The sequence below is a fragment of the Xenopus laevis genome, chromosome 2S (genome assembly GCF_017654675.1).
Source record: "Xenopus laevis strain J_2021 chromosome 2S, Xenopus_laevis_v10.1, whole genome shotgun sequence".
In the NCBI taxonomy this organism is placed as follows: domain Eukaryota; kingdom Metazoa; phylum Chordata; class Amphibia; order Anura; family Pipidae; genus Xenopus; species Xenopus laevis.
This window is the reverse complement of record NC_054374.1, coordinates 129,956,285-129,980,687: the sequence shown is the minus strand read 5'-3', so window position 1 is coordinate 129,980,687 and position 24,403 is coordinate 129,956,285. Positions and strand designations below refer to the sequence as shown.

At 40.2% G+C, this 24,403-nt stretch overlaps 1 protein-coding gene across 3 annotated transcripts in view; it reads right to left on the bottom strand.

The window, feature by feature from the left end:
• tmem198.S (transmembrane protein 198 S homeolog) overlaps window positions 1–23,837 on the bottom strand; it is a 29,378-nt gene extending 5,541 nt beyond the window's left edge. The window contains exons 1-4 of one of the 3 annotated variants that reach the window (XM_018248364.2): window positions 23,438–23,837; window positions 21,041–21,125; window positions 5,507–5,740; window positions 3,840–4,415 (exon numbers count right to left, since the gene is read on the bottom strand). In XM_018248364.2, the coding sequence (XP_018103853.1) occupies window positions 3,840–4,415; window positions 5,507–5,740; window positions 21,041–21,047 (817 nt within the window). In that variant the 5' untranslated portion in view covers window positions 21,048–21,125; window positions 23,438–23,837. Of the gene's footprint in view, window positions 1–3,839; window positions 4,416–5,506; window positions 5,741–7,751; window positions 7,865–21,040; window positions 21,126–23,437 lie in introns of those variants that run through there. The other 2 variants (NM_001094258.1, XM_041583190.1) reach the window with 2 other exon arrangements.
• Between the last annotated feature and the right edge of the window lie 566 nt (window positions 23,838–24,403).

The following is a 24,403-nucleotide window of genomic DNA, read 5'->3' as shown; positions in this document are numbered from 1 at the left end:
TCTCCCAATATTAGCCACCCACTAATAATTGTCAGAATTAGTTTGACTGCGTTGAAAACATGAAACTAATGAGTATTTGCTTTGATAAATGGGTTCTTATGTTTGCTCATATACTACTATGACTGTCCAGGATAGCCTGTTACTCCTGCACTTGTATTCTTAGAGCTTTCTACTATATTAGAATTCCTGCCTAATAATTTCTGCACCGACTTTTATATTGTCTCATTAACCTATGCACTGGTGTAACAGGTGTAACAAATCTCTTACCCATGCAACTTGGGCATTTGGGTATAATACTCATAGGATTTGTGATAAAGTGTCTTTTTTTTTTCTTTTTTGGTTACTCATTTAAATGTTAAATGTTTCTATTGGTTATTTGGTTAAAGGAACAGTTCAATAAAAAACTAGGTAAATAGGCTGTGCAAATAAAAAAAGGTTTCTAATATAGTTAGTTAGCCAAAAATGTAATGTATAAAGGCTGGAGTGACTGGATGTGTAACATAACAGAACAGGACTTCCTGCTTTTCAGCTCTCTTACTCTGTGGCTATACAAGGGCAGATTAAAGCTGCGGATATCGGTCCTTTAGACCGATTCGGCAGCTTATCTGCCCATGTGTGGGGGCTCCCGACGGGTCCTCCCGATCTATATCAGGCCAAAAATTGGCCAGATATCGATCTTTCAAGTTTGATTTTTCGTACGATCCAGGACCGCATCGGCTAGTTGATGAAACGTTGGCAATTATCATACACCATATTTAATGAGGTCTTGCATCTATTTCTTTAAGTGCCGGGCAATGCCATGATTCTTTTCTCATTATATCAAAATACAACAAATTGCATGGCTGAATTACCCTAATTCCAAATGGTTACAAGGAAACAAATGGAGATTTGACATGCACTTGATACAATTATTAACCAACCCAATGAGTAAGAGCTAATGCATCCCTGCATTTTTTACGTGACAGCAGTCATTCTAACTACTCTTGTACTTGTACAGTGCTCAAGAATATCTTTATATTTTATAAATACATTATGGTAATAATAATGGGAATCTAAGCATCATGCTTATAAAATGAGGGACAGACCAAGAAACAGGAGACCATTTAGCTCACTGATTATGATTTAAGTAAGAGCCTGTATCAGCAGCTGTTGAAAAACAAATGTACTTTCATAATGCCAGGAATTGCAGAAACATGAGACATTCACCAGAATGCAGAGAAGAAGCAATACCTACGGCCATGTTGTCCAACTTAGTGGGCCAGCTGCCATTGATATGTATAAATACAAGCACCGGAGGACTATCTGGCCCACAAGTCTCCAGATGCACAGCCCTGCCCTAAGGAAAGCATAACCTATTTAGGATAATATTACAGGCCATTCTGTTCCTGATTTTGTAACATGAATCACTTTCCCGAGGGAAAATAGTTTGATGTATCCACGGTGATAATAAAGTGCAGCAGTTTCACGGTGTTACTTTTTTTTTTTTAATGAAAAACATTTAGATACACTCATGCTTATTAAATGAACTGCAACAACCATTGGATGTGTCCTGCTGGGTATAATAGAGGTTCAATTTAATATTTGTAGAATTTTCTATGGCATTGCACTTAGACACAGCTAATCATTTATTCACCTAATCAATATATCCAAATAGTCTTAAGTTATTAACTTTACAAACTTTAGGTCACAGGGTGTTATGATGGGAAGCACAGTATTGAAAGGCTAAACTCTATGGCCTCATGCTGCTAAACTGCTCAAGTTGCATCTGTCATACAGGGTTAGGACTTACAGCATTTTAGAAAGGTTGAATGGCGGCAGTTCTAAAGATTTCAATTTCAGAACTTCCAAAAAGTCTCTTTTCCCCCAACCCACTGCTAGAATGAGACACACAATCAGAGCGGCCTCCAGTGAGAATAAAGCTTTAGACAGATGTTCCTGATTCAATAGATCTTAATAATCTGGCAGTCCCTATTAGAGGCCTCAGGGTTATGACACATCTGGCACAATTACAAGTCTGTTTTCCTTTTTAGCCTTGGGCACAGCATTCAAGTTTCTTTTCACTGTAGCCTTTTTAGTGGTGGGACAAAAGGCCACAATTAGACTGTACATGACAGCAAAGTGCACAAAAAAGGAAAGCTAAAAGCATTGATGAAAATAAATTAATCATAGAATGGAAGAGAAATACATCAACGAGTGGTGAGAATCAGAAAAGCACCGGCTCTGAGATTTTCTGATGTACTGTCCCATCTACCCATCCCTCCCAATGGCTTCAGGCACTCGCATCAGTATGGGGCAACATCATGTGAGAGAATATACACATAACTTCCTAGCACATGGCAGGCCACTTCTCAACATTCAGGAATCACTTCCTTATACATATTGGTGTCTTCTATATTAAATAAATATATATTTTACGGTTTTAAAAGAGAAGCTTAAAGGTATCCTGTCATCGGAAAACATGTTTTTTTCAAAACGCATCATTTAATAGTGCTACTCCAGCAGAATTCTGCACTGAAATCCATTTCTCAAAAGAGCAAACAGATTTTTTTTATATTCAATTGTGAAATCTGACATGGGGCTAGACATTTTGTCAATTTCCCAGCTGCCCCTGGTCATGTGACTTGTGCCTGCACTTTAGGAGAGAAATGCTTTCTGGCAGGCTGCTGTTTTTCCTTCTCAATGTAACTGAATGTGTCTCAGTGGGACATGGGTTTTTACTATTGAGTGTTGTTCTTAGATCTACCAGGCAGCTGTTATCTTGTGTTAGGGAGCTGCTATCTGGTTACCTTCTCATTGTTCTTTTGTTTGGCTGCTGGGGGGAAAAAGGGAGGGGGTGATATCACTCCAACTTGCAGTACAGCAGTAAAGAGTGATTGAAGTTTATCAGAGCACAAGTCACATGACTTGGGGCAGCTGGGAAATTGACAAAATGTCTAGCCCCATGTCAGATTTCAAAAATTAATATAAAAAAATCTGTTTGCTGTTTTGAGAAATAGATTTCAGTGCAGAATTCTGCTGGAGCAGCACTATTAACTGATTCATTTTGAAAAATTTTTTTCCCATGACAGTATCCCTTTAAAGAACAGTAACACCAAAAACTGAAAGTGTTTTAAAGTAATGCAAATATAATGTAATGTTGCTCTGCAATGGTAAAACTGATGTTTGCTTCAGAAACACTACTATAGTTCATATAAACAAGCTGCTGTGTAGTAATGGCGGAAATTGAAAAAAGGCTATATGGCACAGGTTAAATAGTGGATAACCGATGACATTATGTTCTACAGAGCTTATCTGCTGTCTAACCTCATCTACTTTGAATGGCTGCACCAATTTCTACAAAGCAGCTTATTTATATAAACAGTAGTAGTGTTTCTGAGGCAAATACCCCAGTTTTACTAGTCCAGGGCAACACTTTGATATTTTTATTACTTTAAAACAACTTCTTTAATAAACCACTCAAAAGCAATATGGCAACCCAATCTTGGATCCTGATCTCCTGCTCTTTACATAAGGTTGACCGATTAAGTATACACAATAATACATTAATTTGGCACGGTCTCCAAACAATTAAATCCTTTAATTTCCCAGCAAAGCAGAGGGCCAAACCAGGCTGATCTGACCATTCATAATATGGGGCATAGTCAGATATCAAGCATTTGTGGACAATATTATGTTTGGTTTGTTTACAAGCAACTTTACTATTATTATTTGCATGGCTATATACAGCTATAGAGATTTGATAGTTGTCCTTTAGATTTTTTTAGTAGACTTAATACAAAACAAGAAGACTCTTACTATTTTTATGACTAGAAAAAAAATGAATGCAGAAATGTACTTACCATCAGTATGAGAGAAGCCCTCAGCTGTCAGCTTCCACTGAACTACAATTCCCAAGATGCTCAGCACCGGCCACATGCCCAAGACAACCCAGCTATACCAGCAGAGGGGGTGAGAGGTCTCTAAGCGAAGGCAGTCATACACATACTGTACCAGCAGCATCAGCTCTATGAAATAATCTGTGCACACAGTCAAGATTGCTGCTCCAAAGGTTGCAGTAGAGACCACTGTAAAAAGCTTTTGCCACTGGAGAGTCAGTACAGCAAAAAGCATAGCAGAACTCATCATCAGTCCCACTGGAATCCAGGCAGTGGGCGGGTGATAAAACTGTTCAAGGCCTACCAAGGAAGCAACGGCAAGCAGAAGTCCCAGTAAAAGTCCACTCATGAAGAGACCCACACTGTGCACAAGCATTGTGACCAGTCCACAGAGGAGGCCGATGCCCAAGGCTATGCCCGCACTGAGCTCTAGGCTCAGCTGTGTGTCCATGATCCGCTCCTTATAGCAAAGTAAAAAAATGACCGCCGAACCAGCCAGCAGACCAGATAGAAACATAATGGCTTTGAAACATCGATAGCCTGAGGAACGAAAGAGAAATAGGAATGAGGGTAGACAGAGCTACAATAATATTTAATAAGAAGACAACCTAGGACCAAGTTGCATCATGCAATAGGCATACAGAAGCGGAATGAGATAGCAGGCAGAGACTATATTTTTGATTCTAGTCAAAGACTCAGTGAGAACTGACCAGAAGACAATGCCATTCAAACAGACAGAATAAAAAACAGTATTGTTTTTTTCTGTCTACTAATGAGTAAAGGATGAATTTCAGAGACTTGTGGACCATGGTTTACTTGTTATTACTTCACACTGGATGGCCATTGACCAATGACTATGCACCTACTTCTTTTTGTATGCAAAATGCAGTCCACCTATAATTTTTGCACAGGTATGGGACCTGTTATCCAGAATTCTCAGGACCTGGGGCTTTCTGGATAATGGATTTTTCTGTAATTTGGATTTTCATACCTTAAGGCTACTAGAAAATCATGTAAACATTAAATAAACCCAATAGGCTGGTTTTGTTTCTAATAAAGATTAATTATAGCTTAGTTGGGATCAGGTACAAAGTACTGTTTTATAATAGAGAAAAGGGAAATAATTTAAAAAAAATTGGATTATTTGAATAAGTCTATGGGAGACGGCCATTCCGTAATTCGAAGCTTTCTGGATAATGGGTTTCCAGATAAGGGATCCCATACCTGTAATAATACATTCCAGTCTTCCTAAAAAATCCCACACTTCTGTTTTCTAGCCAAGGTATTGTTTTGAACTGGTTTAAAACCACTAATATACCTATAAAAGTGTTGGTTAGGCAAGGAGCAGATCAACCCATGTAATTTAATTGACTTATGCAGGGCCAACACTCTGATCAGCCCACAAGCATAAAGGTCTGATGATTCCACAGTTATAGCATGTATGGCCATGTTTACAAACACTGTGCTTCTGGTGTATCACCCTGTTCTACTGATGAAGAAAACTCCACACTATGGTACCCTATAGCAGGCATACTTCTCATTCCCCAAGATTTACCTTCTATTCTCACACACCCTAATTCTCTAGGCAGATTTTTTACTGCATTTCAAAATGATTCACATGCATATCTTACCAAAAAAGGTGTATATCAGCCCAAAGAGGCAGCACAGAGAGCAGACAACTGTGGGAACCACATCATAATGCCGTTCACTTTCCAAGCTACAGAAGCCCTCATAAGTTTCATCTTGACCAGTGTCCACTGTCCGATTATCGATGTGCTGCAGCATGTCCGGTGGGACAACAGACGATAGATCAAATGCCATCTTTGAATCTGGTGTTAAGTAAGCATGTCCAGGAGAGGAAAAGTCTGTGAAAAGGAAAGGAAAATTTAAGTTAAATTAAGATGATGCAGTCAGCCAATGACAAGCCTACCATTTGTTCATTCCACAACGAACGGGCTATGTAATCACTGTTTAATTAACATGTTAATGTATAGGTGCCTATTTGCTCCCAATTTCCTAGCTAACGAGGTGCCTATTACACTCTCTTATAATAAACATTATGAATAAAAATTATGAATAAAATAAATGCTAATCGGTTATGTTTGACAAAGGTTGAAAAGGGGCTAAAAAATGCAAAACTTAAAAGAAAAATTCCTCCCATAGTTAAGGAAAATTGTAGGGGAGCAGCTATGGACTGTCAGAGAGCTTGATATCCACATATCTAAGATTCTTTTTCACTGGGTGGAACCTGAAGAAGAAATAATGATATTAAATGGGATAAACTCTAAGGGGGTTATGTAATAAAAGGCACTAAGTTTGCCCTGGGGCAGTAACCCATAGCAACTAATCAGCAGGAAGCATTTACAGGTCACCTGTTTTTATGCAAACATCCTATTGGCTGCTATAGGTTACTGCTGCTGGGCAAACTTAGCACCTTATATTACATATGGGGGTATCTGTAATAAAAGGCACAGCAAAAATTGCCATTAACAGGGTACACACCCAGGCAGCACTCAGTGGTCCATGTCTCTATCCCATGAAGGAAACAGGAGAAGGAGGCAGCAGCTGGGAATCTCAGCCATTCCCATGTGTGTCCTGAGCTCTGCCCTGCCCAACAGCATCTGGTGCACATACACAAGTAGTAGGCTTTCCTTTAGCATGAAACGGAGAGCTGAAGAGGAGGACTGTAATTCTATATAAACCTTTGGATGAGAAATGATACTGCAGCCAAAGCTGGGCATGTTCCATATTCCAACAATCGCTCCAGAACATCAGAAGCATGCAGGAGGTAGCATGACAGGCATGTCAGACTTTGTGTATTGGTGTGTGTGTGTGTATGTATGGAGGTGGGGGAGAGTTGAAGCTTCTCATTGGTTCTGTTGTTTACCTATACATTGAAAAATATACATAGAAACCACCGTTCTAAATGTATCCAGTGTGCACCACCCTAGCTGGTACCCCCTGAATTCCATGTTAAGATGTGTAAGTCAACTGTTGCTAAATGGCTCCCTCCACATGTGAAGAGAACAAGTAACCTAAGTAAAACTAATTCTCCGGTCAGGTCTCTGTGACAAGATCCACTTCCATTGATGTCTTTATTCAATTAGACCCAGTCACCCCAAAAGACTGAAACATATAAAGACTGTAACATATAGATCCATTCTGCAAATATTGACAGCACTCCGAGGATATTCACAATAATATATATATATATACCAAAAAATATATAGATTAAAATCCAGACCTGAAACTCAGATGAGAATGGGAAAACTATAGATTTGTTTAGCCTTTTACAAACGTCAGAGCGACAAAGCCATTTGGATCCAATAGAATTAGGATTATAAAACACTTACATGCAACAATTTAGGTAATTTTGAGAAAATACCTTCTTGATTTACATTGTGTTTTTTATGGATTCAGATAGCAAGATATTTTCTGTAGATTTGTCTTCTGGAGGTTTCCTGCGAGCAAATAATTGCTACATATGCCATTGCCATTATTCTGGTCACAATATAATTGAATTATTGAAACCCCTAGCCCATTGAAAAGGGGGCCCATGATATCTTGGTTGTTGTTGACTACTTCCACAGTTAACACTAGTCCTTAGGGAGGCCACACATTTATCAACTGTTGCCATATCAGTCAAGAGTGGCAGCCAATGTCTGCCCCAGACATTATTACACACCAGCAGATTAGTAGCTATTAGCACTGAAAAATGTTGCATTTTTCCTATAGAGGAATAATATTATATTATATTGCCCTTAAAGGAGAAACAAACCCTTGCTACTAAAATCCCCTACCTTACATAAGACACCCCTTTCTATTCCCCCCAGCCTAGGTGCTACCTTTGCTATATGCCCCTAACTCTTTACTTACCCCTCGGTACACATTCTGTCCAGCGGAGTTCACCCGCGCCATCTTCAACAGATTCGTTAATCTTCAGGTCTTCTTCCAGCACTTTGGAAATATGTGTTTTTCAGCACATTTGCAGTTATTGCGAATCAGAAAATTGCTCCAACTGCCCATGCATCGACACAGCACTTACTTCACGAAGATTACCAAAGGGAAGAAGATGGCTGGCGTGAACTCTGCTGGACAGAATCTGCACCGAGGGGTAAGTAAAGAGTTAGTTGCATTTAGCAAAGGTAGAACCTAGGCTGGGGGGGGGGGGAGTAGAGAGGGGGGTCTATGTAGGGTAGGGGATTTTAGTAGCAATGGTTTATTTCTCCTTTAACAGCACTGGACTGGGATGGCAGGGACCCAACAGAAAATCTTAGACCATAGTAGGCCCATTCTCCTCAATCAACTTCTTTTTTCTTTCGGTCTCTTTTCTTTACATACTATAATCTATTCTTCCATCAATTTAGCCTCTTTGTTCCCATAAAGAAATAGGAAAAGACCATGAAATAGGCCATATTGCTAAAATCAGCAGTGCGCACCGACACCTTGCCCTACCGGGAGTTTTCCTGCCATCTCGGTGCACCAGTCAGACACTGGCCCTCACAGGAAACAACAAACGTTATTTCTAGGCTGCTATTACTTATGGGTCTGAAGTGTTACGACTGGAAAAATGTAAAGAGAATATTAATTTTTCTTTAAAAATCATTTACGAACTGCAATAATGTGTTATGGAGTAAAAAATTTATTCAAAAAAATCAACCAACCCAATGCAACAACAATATCAGTTTGTATAGTCTGGAGAAGGGGTGGAACTTTCCATTTGGTGAGTCATATTTCAGAAAAATAATGCCAGGAAAGAGATCCTGATCTGAAGTGAGAACATTAAAGTAAAATATCTAACAATGTTAGGAAGAGCTAACTGAATCCACTCCGCTGGTAGAGTAAATATATGATGTAACACCCAGGCAGAGGTAAAGATGATAAATGGAATGTCAGAGGTTATACATTTCCAGCACAAACAGGATGGAAGCGGGACGTTGCCGGATCAGGAACTATAGCCAACACGCCTGACCTGAACCACAAGCATATATATGTAAATATGGAAAAATATTGGTACTCTCAGCATTGACAGATCTACCCGTCAGTTAATTTTGCTTCATATGGTAGGGCCTCCAGGGGTCCCCTGTTCCATCACATTGCCACTATCTTGGTACTGTGGAAGGGCAATCCTGTTGAATGTGAATGATTAATTTGAAAATTATATAAAATTATATAATTTGAAACAATGTAAGAATGCATTCTTTGGCCTGTTGATTAGTAAGGTAAATGGAGTTTCGGTCAGAGAGATGTGCAGCAAAGCATTCTGAGAGATAATAGCGGACATCCAGCTTTTATTGGAGCTTTTTTTATAGGCGCTCCAGCAGGGGTAGCTCCTATGATGAATCCTTCCACACTAGGTATTGGACATCAAGGACATTTCAAAGACAGTGTATACTCAAAGAGTTGGTTCAGAAAGGCTTATTAGAGTGCAACTAATATAGACAGTAGACAAATACTTGTATAAACCCAGACACCCCCGAGTAGGATACGGAGATTTTTCACAAACCTATTGTTATTGGGGTGAAAAATCTGGAAATATGTCAGAAGAGACAAGATATAAGAGATATGTGGATATGGTTAACTGGAAGGAATGCCCCATTACATGCTTTTACCACATATAGCACTAAAGGAGTGTTTATGTACTATCATTTTGCTGTGGATTTTAGGGGCACTACGCCAATGAAGCAAGTTAAGAAACTTGCCTCAAGTGGCAGCACCCCACTGATTACCAGGGGTGGCAAAAATTGCACTCCTGTAACTTTAAGAGACAAATTTCCGGTTTTCATCGGCTCTTCACAGGTCAGAGCTAGCTAGTGAAAGTACTTTAAGTAGACTGTGATATTTGGTATTTACATCAATCTTTTTATACTACTCTGTAACAATCTATTTACTTTACTTATGAACAAAATTCACTCTCAACTATTTTGTTATTATCTTGTGGTTCAGTACCACCTATTGATAGAGTTCCTTTTGGCTGAAACTACATTAATCACCATTTTTCATTTTGTATTGTCATAATTTTATATATATATATATATCCATATAAAGATAGTGATAAAGATGATTAAGGCTAGAGTGCTAGCTGAAACATCAGTTCTTTTCAATAGATAACTTTTCCACTTTTTAGGCCTGAGAGCGCGGACATTGTTGTTTGAAAAGCTATCCAGAAAGCTCCGAATTACGGAAAGGCCATCTCCCATAGACTCCATTATAATCAAATAATCCAACATTTTTAAAATTATTTTCTTTTTCTCTGTAATAATAAAACAGTAGCTTGTACTTGATCCAAACTAAGCTATAATGAATCTGTATTGGAAGCAAAATAAGCCTAATGGGTTTATTTAATGTTTACATGATTTTCTGGTAGCCTTGAGACATGAAGATTCTTATTCGGAAAGAGCCCTTATCCGGAAACCCCCAGGTCCCGAGCATTCTGGATAACAGATCCCATACCGGAATGAATGAATATATGAGAAAAAACTAAATACCCATCATAACTGATGACATCACCAAGCACTGTTTATAAGGATATAATTTATAGGATATTCAAGGATCTGGTGTATTATAAAGACATTAGAAGTTATGAGTTGTTCTGTGACCTTATAAAAGAGACTAAATGCATTTATAAATGTCACAGACCTCAGACTTCTTCTCAGACTTAATTTCTAATATTTTTGGTAGATTTTAGTGGGGGCTGAATAGTCACTATAAATCTATTGTCACATTTTGTCTTTCAGGGTTTTAAGCTTAACCTACCTGTACTATGTAACATTATTTGTCCTCAGTTATCCGTACGTTTTCTCCATGCAGTATTCTCTGGCATGGAGTTTTAGCCAGTGATGAAACTGCCATAGTTCTTGTCACCACTGGTTAAGATTGCTATCCCAGTCTGGCCCTCCCAACTCTGATGTTGTCATGTGTAAACATCTTAGATGTGAGCAGGAAAAAATGGTAATAACTGAAAAAAGTAGAAGTGAGCAATGTATGTAGTATGAGGCCCACAGGAAGAACTGCCCAACAGATATCTGAAATGTCTAAAAATCTTGTTGGGCAAGGACCGCATCACTGTGGTATGACTGAATCACACTTAGCCAATGGGTGTCCAAACTGGGCAAAGATCTGCCTGTTTAGGAACCTTGCAGACCTTTAAGTATATGGCCAAGTAGTGACTTAAGCCACCTACTTGCTAAATTTTCCACTATCTACATAAACATTAGGGTTGCCACCTGGCCAGTATTTTACCGGCCTGGCCGGTAAAAATGATGGCTGATCCCAATGTAATTAATAGGGAAAAAAGATAAATATATAGGAAGGCCGGTATTTTTTTTCCAGAAAAGGTGGCAACCCTAGTCCCCATATGTAATAAAAGTTACTATGTCTGCCCAGTATTTGCTTTTAAACAAGTGATCAATAAACTCTGCCTGCTGATTGGATGCTATGAGTTACTGCTTCTGGGCAAATGAATGCCTTTTAATACATATTCCCTTCTGTACCAAATCCCCTTATATAAAAGAGCTAGTAACATCTACAAATATGGCTGGCATCAAGTGATCAGTAATAAATTTCAGCCACTAAGCCAGTGATCCCCAACCAGTAGCTCGCGAGCAACATGTTGCTCTCCAACACCTTGGATGTTGCTCCCAGTGGCCTCAAAGCAGGTGCCTAGTTTGGAATTCCAGGCTTGGAGGCAAGTTTTGGTTGTATAAAAACCAGGTGTACTGCTATATAGAGCCAAATAGCCAATCACAGCCCTTATTTGGCACCCCAGAAGCTTTTTGCATGCCTGTGTTGCTCCCCAACTCTTTTTATTTTTGAATGTGGCTCACGGGTAAAAAAGGTTGGGGACCCCTGCACTAAGCTATGTGAAGGACATTGCAGCAATAGTCTCATAAAATCTCAAGTAATTTAAGCGGATGTTGAAGTACACTGTAGACAATGATTTTCTAAGAACACATACAATCTGTGAGCAGGATGTTAGAAGTGGAAGACAAATGTGCTGTAGTGTCAAATAACTTTGGGGAAGCATATACTCTGAAAACAAAACAGAACTTTGGCAATAAACTTTAGTTTACATTGGACAGATACACCAGGGCTTACTAGGACTACATTGAGCCAACAGTGCTGTAGAACAACAATAAGACAAGACAGCAAGCCTTTTCCAGATGGACAGCTCTAGATCTCCTCAGACCCCACTGTCAAATGGTATCTGCGAGTCGCCTCAGTAATAAAAAGGTTAGCTGGAAGGAGCAGGCTAAATCGAATTATGCAGACAGTGGAAAAAATTACTACTCAATCCAGTATATACATGGAAATCATCTTGTCCTTATTCTCCTGAGGAACATCTGGCAGTGAATCCGCATATGGAATATGTAACCACTGGACCAGGCAAAAAAACATCTGCTTCATTTACACACATGCGTGCATTTGTGCGGAGTGAGAGAAAACGCTGCACCGGAGTGCAGTCGCCAGGCACTCAGTGTAATGACTGGACTTCATATTACCGATATGAACCTGGATTCCCAGGGTTGTGCAAGGGCCTATCACATGCATGTGTAAGAATTAACAGGAACAGCTTGCATTATAGTTGACAAAACCTTTCGCTAAGCTGATGCCTAAGCAAATATGTCAGACAACTTGTGACTGTTTCCATGAACTAAAAGAAAAGCATTTATAGTCTGCAGACTTAGACACGTCATCCTCTTTAACTGCCGTAGCACACTAACCAGTCTTGGTTAAAAGGGCAGTAAACGCCAAAAAATAAAAACATATATTGCTCTTCTGTTTTCCATATTAGGCTGAGGGCACACATTTTTTTTCATAGGCTGAGAGAGACAGATCTGCTCCATTCCTCAGGATTCGGGCAGAATTTGGCCCTTTTCAGCAGGATTAGGATTCAGACGAATCCTTCAGCCTGGCCGAACCAAATCCGAATTTGCATATGCAAATTATGGGCGGGGAGGGAAATCACATGACTTTTAGTCACAAAATAAGGAAGTAAGAAATGTTTTCCCCTTCCTACTCCTAATTTGCATATGCAAATTAGGATCAGGTGGGGTATTCGGCCGAATCTTTTGCGAAGGATTCGGGGGTTCGGCCAAATCCAAAATAATGGATTTGGTGCATCCCTAATTTCAGAGCTGACCACTAAGAGAGCAATTTATATGGCACACAGCTTGCCCAGATGTTCCAATTATGTCACTATAGATGTCGTATTCTGGATACTCACCCAAAACATGTTGGATACCGAATGTATAATATTATAAAACAAAACCATAAAGTCACATAATATTATAATACAAATATTATAATACAACAATTAAAACCATAGAAATCCTTTTCTCAGATGTGGGGCTTTATTTTGGAGTCCAATGTACTGCATTGCATGAGAAATCAGAGAGGTCAGATGACTGAAGGCAGGTGTACACACAAAATGTGAATGTACGCATGCAAATGTGAATACAGAAGTGATTTCAATTGCCCTTGAACACCACCACCACAAACCTATACCTGGCTAGTGGGCTAAAGCTATGTGCAGAGGATCCTAAAAAAAAATGTACAATGGTAGTGTAATCGGGGACTAAAGCCAAGCCAGAAGACAACTAGAATGTGTTGTGGGATTAATGCCTCTTTGCTGTCCTAGATTTATTTGCAACCATAGCAGGATGATAGATATGTTTCTGCAGATGTAATATTATCGTAAGGGCAAGGGGATTCCAAACTTAAAGGGATACTGTCATGGGAATCAAAATGAATCAGTTAATAGTGCTGCTCCAGCTGAATTCTGCACTGAAATCCATTTCTCAAAAGAGCAAACAGATTTTTTTATATTCAAAATCTGACATGGGGCTAGACATAATGTCAATTTCCCAGCTGCCCCAAGTCATGTGACTTGTGCTCTGATAAACTTCAATCACTCTTTACTGCTGTACTGCAAGTTGGAGTGATATCACCCCCCCCCCCCCAGCAGCCAAACAAAAGAACACTGGGAAGGTAACCAGATAGCAGCTCCCTAACACAAGATAACAGCTGTCTGGTAGATCTAAGAACAACACTCAATAGTAAAAACCCATGTCTCACTGAGACACATTGTTACATTGAGAAGGAAAAACAGCAGCCTGCCAGAAAGCATTTCCCTCCTAAAGTGCAGGCACAAGTCACATGACCAGGGGCAGCTGGGAAATTGACAAAATGTCTAGCCCCATGTCAGATTTCAAAATTGAATATAAAAAAAATCTGTTTGCTCTTTTTAGAAATGGATTTCAGGGCAGAATTCTGCTGGAGTAGCACTATTATCTGATGTGTTTTGGAAAAAAAACATGTTTTCCGATGACAGGATCCCTTTAAATCCAAGAATTCTAAAAACCACTGGTTAAGGACCCAGACAAAATGAGGCTCCAAGCCCGTCTGAACAGACAGCAGAAAACTCTAATAAACAAACTAAAATGTTATATCTAGTATAAAAAAAACATGTTACTGAACGGAAAGCCCACAGTCAGTAGTCTACTAACTATAAAAGAGTAAAATAATAAAGCAGAAAAGCAACAAAAAATATTACAAAAATAAAAAAACTGCCTAGCTAATGAGGCTAATAAAGGATATGCAATCAAATACTTTTTGTGTAATGTAGGTTTTAGTAGTTTAATAGCAATTTAATTAGGTTACTGCAATGCATCAAATGTGGCACGAGAGGTCCCAACCATTTAACATTTCAGCTGTCACTGTGCTGTTACTGGGAAGAAGAGTGCAGGCAGTGACAGACTTTGATGCATGCTTATGTGCAAGTGAAGGGTGATGTTTATTCATAACTTTGCCACGCTCACCCTACGTTCTAAACAGAGAAGAGCCCAATTGTTCGACTGTCACCCTTTTCACCCCCTCCTTCTACTGGCCCCTCAGAACCCCGAACCTTTGCTCCGCTCCTCCCACAAGCAGACAGAATTGACCTGCTGGCCCCAGCTGAATGTCAGATCTGTGAACACTAAGCCAGCAGATACATTAGCTATTTACATGAAGGGCTTTTAATGGGGACAGTGATAAACTCTTTTACATAGTGAACAGACATGGGAAGGGTATCAAGCAAATTAAAGCAAAGGGGGTTAAACAACAGACTCTCCATCAGCACCAAAGGTTCAAATGATGCCCTGCGTAACGACCATAACATGCATTTTTCAAAAAATAGCCGGCCAATGAAATCAAATGCCCCCCCCCACATGAAATGAGCTGATCCCCCTGTGTGTTTTGTGACAAAGCTACACGCCATCTGTTTTCTATGAACTCATAACCAAGCTCCAAACTACAGACATTATTTGGCTTTTCAATTACTGCCTGGAATCAACTATTTACCCTGAAATATTTCAGCCTCGCTAGGCATGGACACAAAAGATGCTGTTACTAATCTCTGCCGGCATTGTGTTTGTGCTGGCCTGTGACATAATTCGGCCCGAATGGTCATGAAAGGGACATCGAGTCCAGAAGATACTATGTGACAAAAGGGAAGATAGTGTGTGTGCTTGTTCATATACTCTAGCTGTTACCGTCTCCCTGTTGAAGGAGGCTGTTAGCAGAAGTTCTCGGCCACATGTTAAACTAGGGATGCACCGAATCCACTATTTTGGATTCGGCCGAACCCCGAATCCCTTGTGCCAAAAAAAAAAATCATGAGATTTCCCTCCCCACCCCTAATTTGCATATGCAAATTAGGATTTGGATTGGCCGGGCAGAAGTATTCGGCCTAATCCTGCTGAAAAAGGCTGAATCCCGAACCGAATCCTGGATTCGGTGCATCCCTATGTTAAACCATAAAGACTGATATGGTTCTGCATGGGCTGGTTTTAGTAGGATGAGAACATCTAATTACCCCTTATTTCTTGCTATATTACAGTCTCAAGACCAGGAAGCATGAAGTGCAAAAGGGAACTGATTGTCACTGACTGCGTATTAATAAGGCAAGCTCTTGTTTTACCATTATGCTCTATTTTAGGGCAATGGCACAACAGGAGATTAATCGCCACAGACAAATCTCTGTGAGTTACTAATCTCCTGTAAAAGCTTTCCCACTGGCAATAATGTGAATTGCTGGTGGTAAAACCAATGTGTCACTTCAGTCTCCAAAAATCACTTCAAGTGGCATCAAGAGAAAACGTCAAGCGATTTTGGAAGACTGAAGCGACATATGGGTTTTACAGCAATTAACATTACTGTCGGCGGGAAAGCTTATACAGATTAGTCATCTGTAGAAGCAGAGAAGTATCACTGGTGATAAATCTTCTGGTGTGCCACGGGCCTTAGGGTTCAACAACAATTTAAACACACACACACAAAAAACATTAAATATATATATATATATATATATATATATATATATATATATATATATATATATATATATATATAAAATATAAAAAAACGTCAAAATTAGCCGGCACTCACATTACAAACAAAAAATCCAAGTGCCTGGGTGCAGTTATAAAATATAGAATAATTGAACAACAATGTTCGTACTCTCAGGTCTTAAAAAGTGGAAAAGTTATTTGTAAAAAAAACAACTGACATTTCGGCTAGCACTCTAGCCTTTATAAAAGCCTTTGAGAGAGAGAGAGAGAGATAGATATATTAAATTTTTTTTTTATATTTTTTTTAAAGCATTCTACTAATTCTTTTTGCTGTTCTGCAAAATGAGACAACTGGAGTAAGGTACACAATACTGTATTAAATGGCATCCTGTTGAAAACACATAGATGTTCTTACATGCATGCAAGCAAATAATTTTGAACACACACATACATAACTAAATGCTGCTACTTTACTGTATTTCCCTAGAAAATATTTATAGTCATATGATATACAGAAATAGAAAACTTTCTAGGTACAGGCACTGTTGCTATTTTAAGTGCACAGTTTATATGTCTGCAGCAGTTAGTCGGGGGTACTCATAATTTCCAACATTATAAAGGTACCAACACTGAGATAAGGAAGCTGCGGTAAACAAAACAACATACTTCATTCAAAACAATGAATCTGAGTAATCTGAGACTATCTGTGAGTGAATATCTAACCCACCCCCTGCACATTCACACCTACAATCAGGACCGCCATCATAAATCGCATGGCCCCATACCAAAAAATTTCCTGGGCTCCCTGGGCTGCGCCCTCCACAAGCCCCACCTACAGGTCCGCCCTCCCCACCCCACAGGTCCACCCCCCGCCACACACTAAAAAAAAACCTGGTGGCTATGGTTCCCAAGTGTTAATAAAAAAATATTGGTGGTCAGGGCCCCCCATTGAAAAAAACATTTGTGGTCAGGGCCCCCCCATTAAAAAAAACATTTGTGATCAGGGCCCCCCCATTAAAAAATATTGGTGGCTAGGACACCACATGGGTAAAAAAAAATTGGTGGCCAGGGCCCCCGCCCACGTTATAAGCAAATTGGTGGCCAGGGCCCCCCTTAAACGTCCATGTAAAAAAAAACTTGCCCCCAGAAGTTTAAAAAAAATTTGGTGCCCAGGGCCCCACCACACAACAGGGACCACAAAGGGTTACCTGGCATGTTGCACGGTTTCATTAGTGTGACCCACCTGCTGTCAGTGAGTTGCCAACTACAGAAAGGAGGAGGGGAGCACAGGTGGCTGCATCTTCTTCCAGTGACAGCATTTTCTTCCCTTATTGGTCACAGAATTGCAAGTCCTGGTAAAGCTGCATGGTGATTGGATGAGCTGGAGGAGAAGTTCAAACCTCAGCTAACCAATCCCTGAGCAGCTCAACCGGGACTTAAACTCAGTGACCAATAAGGGGAAGTAAAGGACAGAAGATACCTCCCCTTGTGCTCCAGCCCTGCCTTCCCGAAGTCAGCAGCTCTCAGAAAGCAGGGGGGCCCAGCTAATCATGAAAGTGCGGCGTGGCCGGGCCCCCCTTACCCTTAGGGCCCCCTACAACTCTCCCCCCTGTCCCCCCCTGATGGCTGCCCTGCCTACAATACCTCCAACAACAAACAGGGCTATCAACCCAGCAGAGGAGGCGCAGCACCCAAGAACAGTCTAATAATATAGCTTGTCCTTACTGGGCATGCAGGTTATGAAGCTGCAGAGACATAGAATCAGTACTGAAAGAAGGGGGATTATCAAGGCAGTGTTGTACTGCTTTGGGCAGAGGTGATCTAGGAAAGAAGCAATATTGTATGTAGCACTAAACAGTGTTCTTGATCAGTGTAGAGGTATCTCTATTTCACACCCCATGGTTTATATCTGTTCTAGACTACAGATACAAAGAGCTGAAACGTGTGCCTTTATAATAAATCGTATCTTATGTAGATGTGGCTACTGAGAGTTACAAATCTGACACCGCACAATAGTTCACCCTTGTGAATGTCCTGTACTCAGGATGACTAGAACACTCATTCACACAGTTGTGAAGTGCCCCTTCCCTTGGAGGCTCATACAGAATACCTAGGACTGTGTTATGACCGTTGCACACAACTCGGGACAGCAGATCCTAACTCCATGGAAAGCAAAGGGAGACGGGCAGAACTGGCTTGTGGAGGAAAGGGTATTAAGAGGAATCCCTTTAACATGCCAAGCCTTCACACCAGCTGCTGTCATTCCCACGCTGACATGGAGATTGGAAGAAGCCAAAGAGCATGTTTGGCTCCAAAGGGAAGTTCTGCATCCAACAAATTACCAGTCTGATATGGGAAGAGAATTTCTGTGCCAGGTGGAAAGATTCCCAAGCTGATGAAGAGATGCCTTTAGACTCAGCTCTGCTCTTGTCCAGGCAGTGACACACTTTCATAATAGACATGCAACTTCAGTAACAGTGATGCTTAAGGCAAGATTTTCTATGGATTCAGCTGTAAATCTATTTGCCCGCTTGTAATGTGCAAGCTATAGTCCGTAGCATGACAATACTGTAACCACTTTGAGTCTAAAAGGAACAGCTCTTTATCTCTGGACAATATTTGCTAGTCTTTAGTGCTACATTGCTTATAATCCATTTGATAAAAGCATTACTGCAGTGTTGCATTAAGAACTATAGCCTCAAGGTGTCTATCAAGTTGGTATATGCCTGGGACAATTATAAAGCGTCACTCTCATTGTTGCAATCCTAAGGCTATAGACACACAGGCTGTCATCAGTGGCTGATCAATGGCGGTTTTCAGTCTGAGTAATTTTGCAGGCTGAGAGAAGCAGATCTGCTCAGTGCCCCTGCTCCATTGATTTGAATCTGATCAGCCTGTGTGCGGTCACACACAGGCTAAGGTCAGCCAAATTATGCAGGCTGAAAACAGCCGCCGACAACAGCCTGTGTGTCCATAGCCTAAAAGCCTATAATTTGAATTGTTCAAAGAGTTTTAATCGCATAGAAAGTTGCATTTTTAGAGGAAAAAGTAGTCGACGATCCTGTACAGACAGCTGCTTACTGGTTCAAAATAACTGAAATACACTATTATTTATGACACGCAGAGCTCAAAGCAATGCCAAAACCACCTCTCACAGAATCCTCGGTATGACAAGGAATTCTGGGGTTTGGCATTTAGCAACAGTTAAATGCTCATGACTTATCCCCGAACACCAGAACTGTATAAACACCAGAAAGCTTCTTGGATCGGTTTCTCAGGCAATAAGCAAATAATGAAGCTCTACTCGGAGGTTATGGTACGTAGGATCTTCTAACCAGAGTTTCCAGCAGAGCCTGCACACTATTATTCCCAGACTACTTGCCTAAGTTCCCAAAGTCTCCCCCACACTTTGAAAAGCTGAGCAATATAGTCTCATGCTGAAAACTCACACCTATACACCGCCAGCAGGTCATAAATAATGCAGTGTCAAGTAACAGACAGCAAGGTGGGGAAGCACTGTGGTTAAAGGAAAACTGCAGCTAAAGAACATCTTGCTCTGATACAAAACAAACATATATGCATATTTTCAGGAGTCATAAAATGTTAAAGAATTTTATGCATTGGCTGAACTTCAGACATTTCACATATATGTGATGATTTTAACAATGGAAAGAGTTTGTGGTTGTGCATATTATGATCTCTCAAAAATAATTCCTTGGTGTATTTTTTTTTCAGTAGCCATACTGTTGGAGACCAGACGCAGCTTAATCTTCTGCTGTGAAAAATCAGGTATAGTAAGAAAAAAAAGAAAAGTACTTTCCTAGGAAGACTGCATATCAGGTTGAATTACTAAAAAGGGGACAGACAACAAAATAAAACAAAACATGGACATAACTGTAAACAGGTGGGGTGTCCCCCAAGCAGGAATGACCAGTTTGGGATGTTGCAGCTTTAAAGCAGCATGCGTGGAGGCTAAATGCAATATATAACTATATACCATAGTAGCAGAACATATATGCCAGAGGTTAAATAAAACAACAACCCAGTATGGAAATAATGCAAAGTGCCATCCCCCAGGACCACATATTGTGTCCAAATCACTGTATTTTCAGGGTTTTGGGGTTGCAACAGCCCAAAAATACAAACACAACAGCCTATAGCGCATGGTAGGAAGTCAGACTGCAGAACATTCCCATAGAGAATAACCAGCAGTAACCCAACTTCTGGTGTCGTTAAGTAGTAGGGTTTTCGGTCTTCTGTAGCCTGCGGTTGGCCCTAATTAAATCAATATGGAGTTGTATAATGTAATCACATTTATGTTAACAGATTTGGTTTACAAATACTCACTGGCAGACTATAGTTAGTCAATTGCTTCATTGCAATCACCTTCACACATGGTACATGTGCCCCAACCTTACAGTATTTTGGAACAAAGTTTTATGGGATATACAGGCAGTCCCCAGGTTACATATGAGATAGGGTCTGTAGGTTTGTTCTCAAGTTGAATTTGTATGTAAGTTGCAACAGGTACATTTACTTATTAAATGCTACTTGGACATTTGTTTGTCTTAACATAGTATTTATTTTTACCTTTCTGTGCTCTGCATTAGACAACACATGCCAGAGGGGACTGGGGCAGGTTTATTTTACTAATAAAGACCAAGCAAACCACCACATATTACTGTAATAGCCTCTCTTTGTAAGTATGAGTTGTATGAAAGTCGGGTGTATGTAACTCGAGTACTCCCTGTATCTACAATCACTCAAATACCAATAAAGATAACTGATACATCTTTGATCTTATTGAATGTGTATTGAATCAGATTTACTTACTATTCATCTTTTACATGCAGCTAAAACGTTAATTCCTAGGTGGTGGAAATCTCCACAACATCCATCACATGCTGAATGGATGGCCCTAGTAGAAAAGATAAGGAAAATATAGGAAATAACGTATATGATAGAGGTAAAGAATATTGTAACATATGGGAACCTTGATTAAATACTTAAAAGACAAAGGAACAGTAAAAGAATAAAGCTGTTATCTACTAGTACAATCCCCTAGACTAACTTGGTATTATAGGCTCAACCCCATACAATTTTATAATTAGAATATGTATTAGACCCCTTTTTAGGAACATTGCTGTATAATGAGTAGTTAAAGGGGACCCGTCACCCTAAAAAAAATTCAAAATCCTATTTTATCAGATTAGTAAAGCAAAATGAACTTTAATTACACTGTATAAATTATTTGCATCTTGTTTCCTTCAGTCTGTTAATTCATAATTATAGCAAGCAGGCAGGCGCCATTTTGTGGCAAGCCTTGCATCATCTCAGAATCTTGTTTGTGCACCAGAATGGGGGACCCGGTGTCCAACCCAAATGCACTGGTTACACAATTCAATGGTGAATAGTGTGTAGGGAACGCGAGGAGAATAGTCTTGGGCGAATTCGACCCATTTCAACAAAAATTCGCCACCAGCGAAATTTCACCGCTGCCCATTATAGTCCAGGGGCATCAAAAAATTGTTGATGCGCCACGCATAAAAGTCTATGGGCGTCATTTCCGCGGCGAAACAAGGCGGAAAAAATTCATCCTTTCATGGAGGAGAGCAGTGACATCTAGGAAGTGCTGAATGGAAAATTAGTAGTTGTCTGCCCCTCATCTATGCCTTAGACCAGGGTTCCCCAACCTTTTTTACCCCATAGCCAAATTCAAATGTAAAAAGAGTTGGGGAGCAACACAAGAATAAAAAAGACCCTTGGGGTGCCAAATAAGGACTGTGATTGGCTACTTGGTAGACCCTAAATGAACTGGCAGCCTACAAGAGGCTCTAATTGGCACTATACTTAGTTTTTATGCAACCAAAACTTGCTTGCAAAAATTAGCACCTGCTTTGAGGACACAGAGAGCAACATCCAAGGGGTTGGAGAGCAACATCCAAGGGGTTGGAGAGCAACATCCAAGGGGTTGGAGAGCAATATCCAAGGGGTTGGAGAGAAACATGTTGCTCACAAACTGGTTGGGGATCACTGCCTCAATATTTGATTGACAGCTGAGATTTTTTTAATGAGCTTACAACAGCCATGAATGCTTTAATAAAAAACAGAAATTGGATTTCATGTTTAATTTGAAAAGGACTTGTATTATACAGATTTGTGTGTCTAGGTGACAAATCCACTTTAAAAACTTGTTGTGACTTGTATACTACTAGAGTGATACGACTAGTAGTGCCCCTCCACTCGTTTTTTTTGTATCCCCCTTGTTTATTTTCAAAACTTTGACAAAAGGAAAATAAAGAATATACAAAAGAAAGGACGCGAAAAGACGAGCCCATAAAAGTAGAGTAAAGCTGCTGTTATGCTAGAGTTCCAAAGCTTTTCCTATTTGGTGGTACTGGGAAGTCAGCAGCAGCTGGAGGGCCACGATGCTTTAGCAGCACATTCCCAAATGGATTACAGAGGGCACTTGCAATCCAATGGACCAGCCAGCAATCTAAACTTCTGCACTTATTTCTTCATTTGATCACTCTGCACTAGTAATATCTGTAGCAAATAACAGGCACAACGATAGGGTTGCCACCTCACCCCTTTAAAACCGAACACATATGGAATCCACAGCCTGTACGGCTAATTAGCAATTCATTTAGATGCATGGCTGCACATAAATCAGTTCAGTCTGCATCATGCATCTAAATAAATTGCTAATTAGCCATGCAGGATGTGGATTCCATATGTGTTAGGTTTTAAAGAAGGGGGTTGTGGCAACCCTAAGCAATGATCATACCAACCTATCTCCGATCCGATTCTGAACCAATCATTTTTAGGTTTATTCATAAAAAAAACAACGGCTCGTGCCTATGAATTCTTTCTCGAAAACTGTTGTCGGTTTACCCATTATTGCCCTGGCAATAAGGCAAATTTATCCATTCCAAGTCTTTGGATATTATACATAAATAATACATGGGGAGTTTGTTATAATTAAGGTAAAGCACTGCGTATCTTGTTGGCGCTATATAAATAAATGATGATGATGGGGTGTATAACAACCCTGCAGGTTCTATTTAATAGAATAATTACAAATAGAGGGGGGGAATTATTTCTGAGCAAAATGACCCATGTCCATATATCTCACTTGAACATTTCCATAAAATATATTTAACTGACTATGACTACAAATTAGGCTGCTTCCCCTTTAAGAGGCGACAGGAGAGCGATCAGTCACATTACCAGGTCACAGCAGGATGGGGATGGAAGGTCTCCTCGCACAAAACTGTCACTTCCTCCGGCAGCCAGGGGACCAGGAGAAGGCAGAGGGGGTGGGGATCGTCAAGCGGCACTTGGGGAAAGTTTTCAGTGGAACAGACTTTTCCTAGGAAGCTGTAGGGTGTTGTAGTCCAACGAGCAAATCAGTGCAATGCCAGGGGGCGGCTGTGTGGGCACATCACTAATCCTCCAACCCATTCCAGCAGCAGCAGCCCGCATATTCCAGCCACAACCAGCACCCGCGCATCCCACTTCTCCACTACTTCGCACTCGATTCAAACTCGCCAACACCTCGCTTGCTCTTCCCACAACAGCTGAAAGGTGACGTCACCCGAGCTGGACCGAAGCACTTTGGGAGAAGGGGCGTCGCTTCCCTGTTGCACACAGAATAACTCTAAGAGTTGCACGTATTTACCCTTACACCAAGATGAAATGCGACTGATAATGTGCATCGTGAAACTGAAAAAAAAATATGATACTTTCACAGTAAAGAATTCTTTGAATAGAAGCTGGATTCTTTCGCACACCCCCCCAAAAAATAGTGGTTTAGGCTAAAAGTAGTTGATGCCGTGGTTAGTGGCTGTAGGAGAATAGAGTTGGGCATCCTGTAGGAATATATATATATAATATATGAGTGTTACTGTTAGTTAGAGCTACACATAACCCAAAATTCGACCTTTCCCGCTTATCCTCAGTGAAGTTTTAAAAATTGCCTAAAATTTACTGCTACTTGTTAAAAAAAAAAAACAACAGTGAAATAAAGTGAGTAAATTCACCCATCAAATGTCCTTTTACCAGTCACGTGTTTTTGCTCTACTCAAGTAGTTCTGGCAAAAAACTGAGCTAAATTAAAAAAAAGTTGTAAATAGCAGCACAATACACATTTTCAGAAAACAGTACTAGTTTGTGCTAGTTTGAAACTGACTTTTC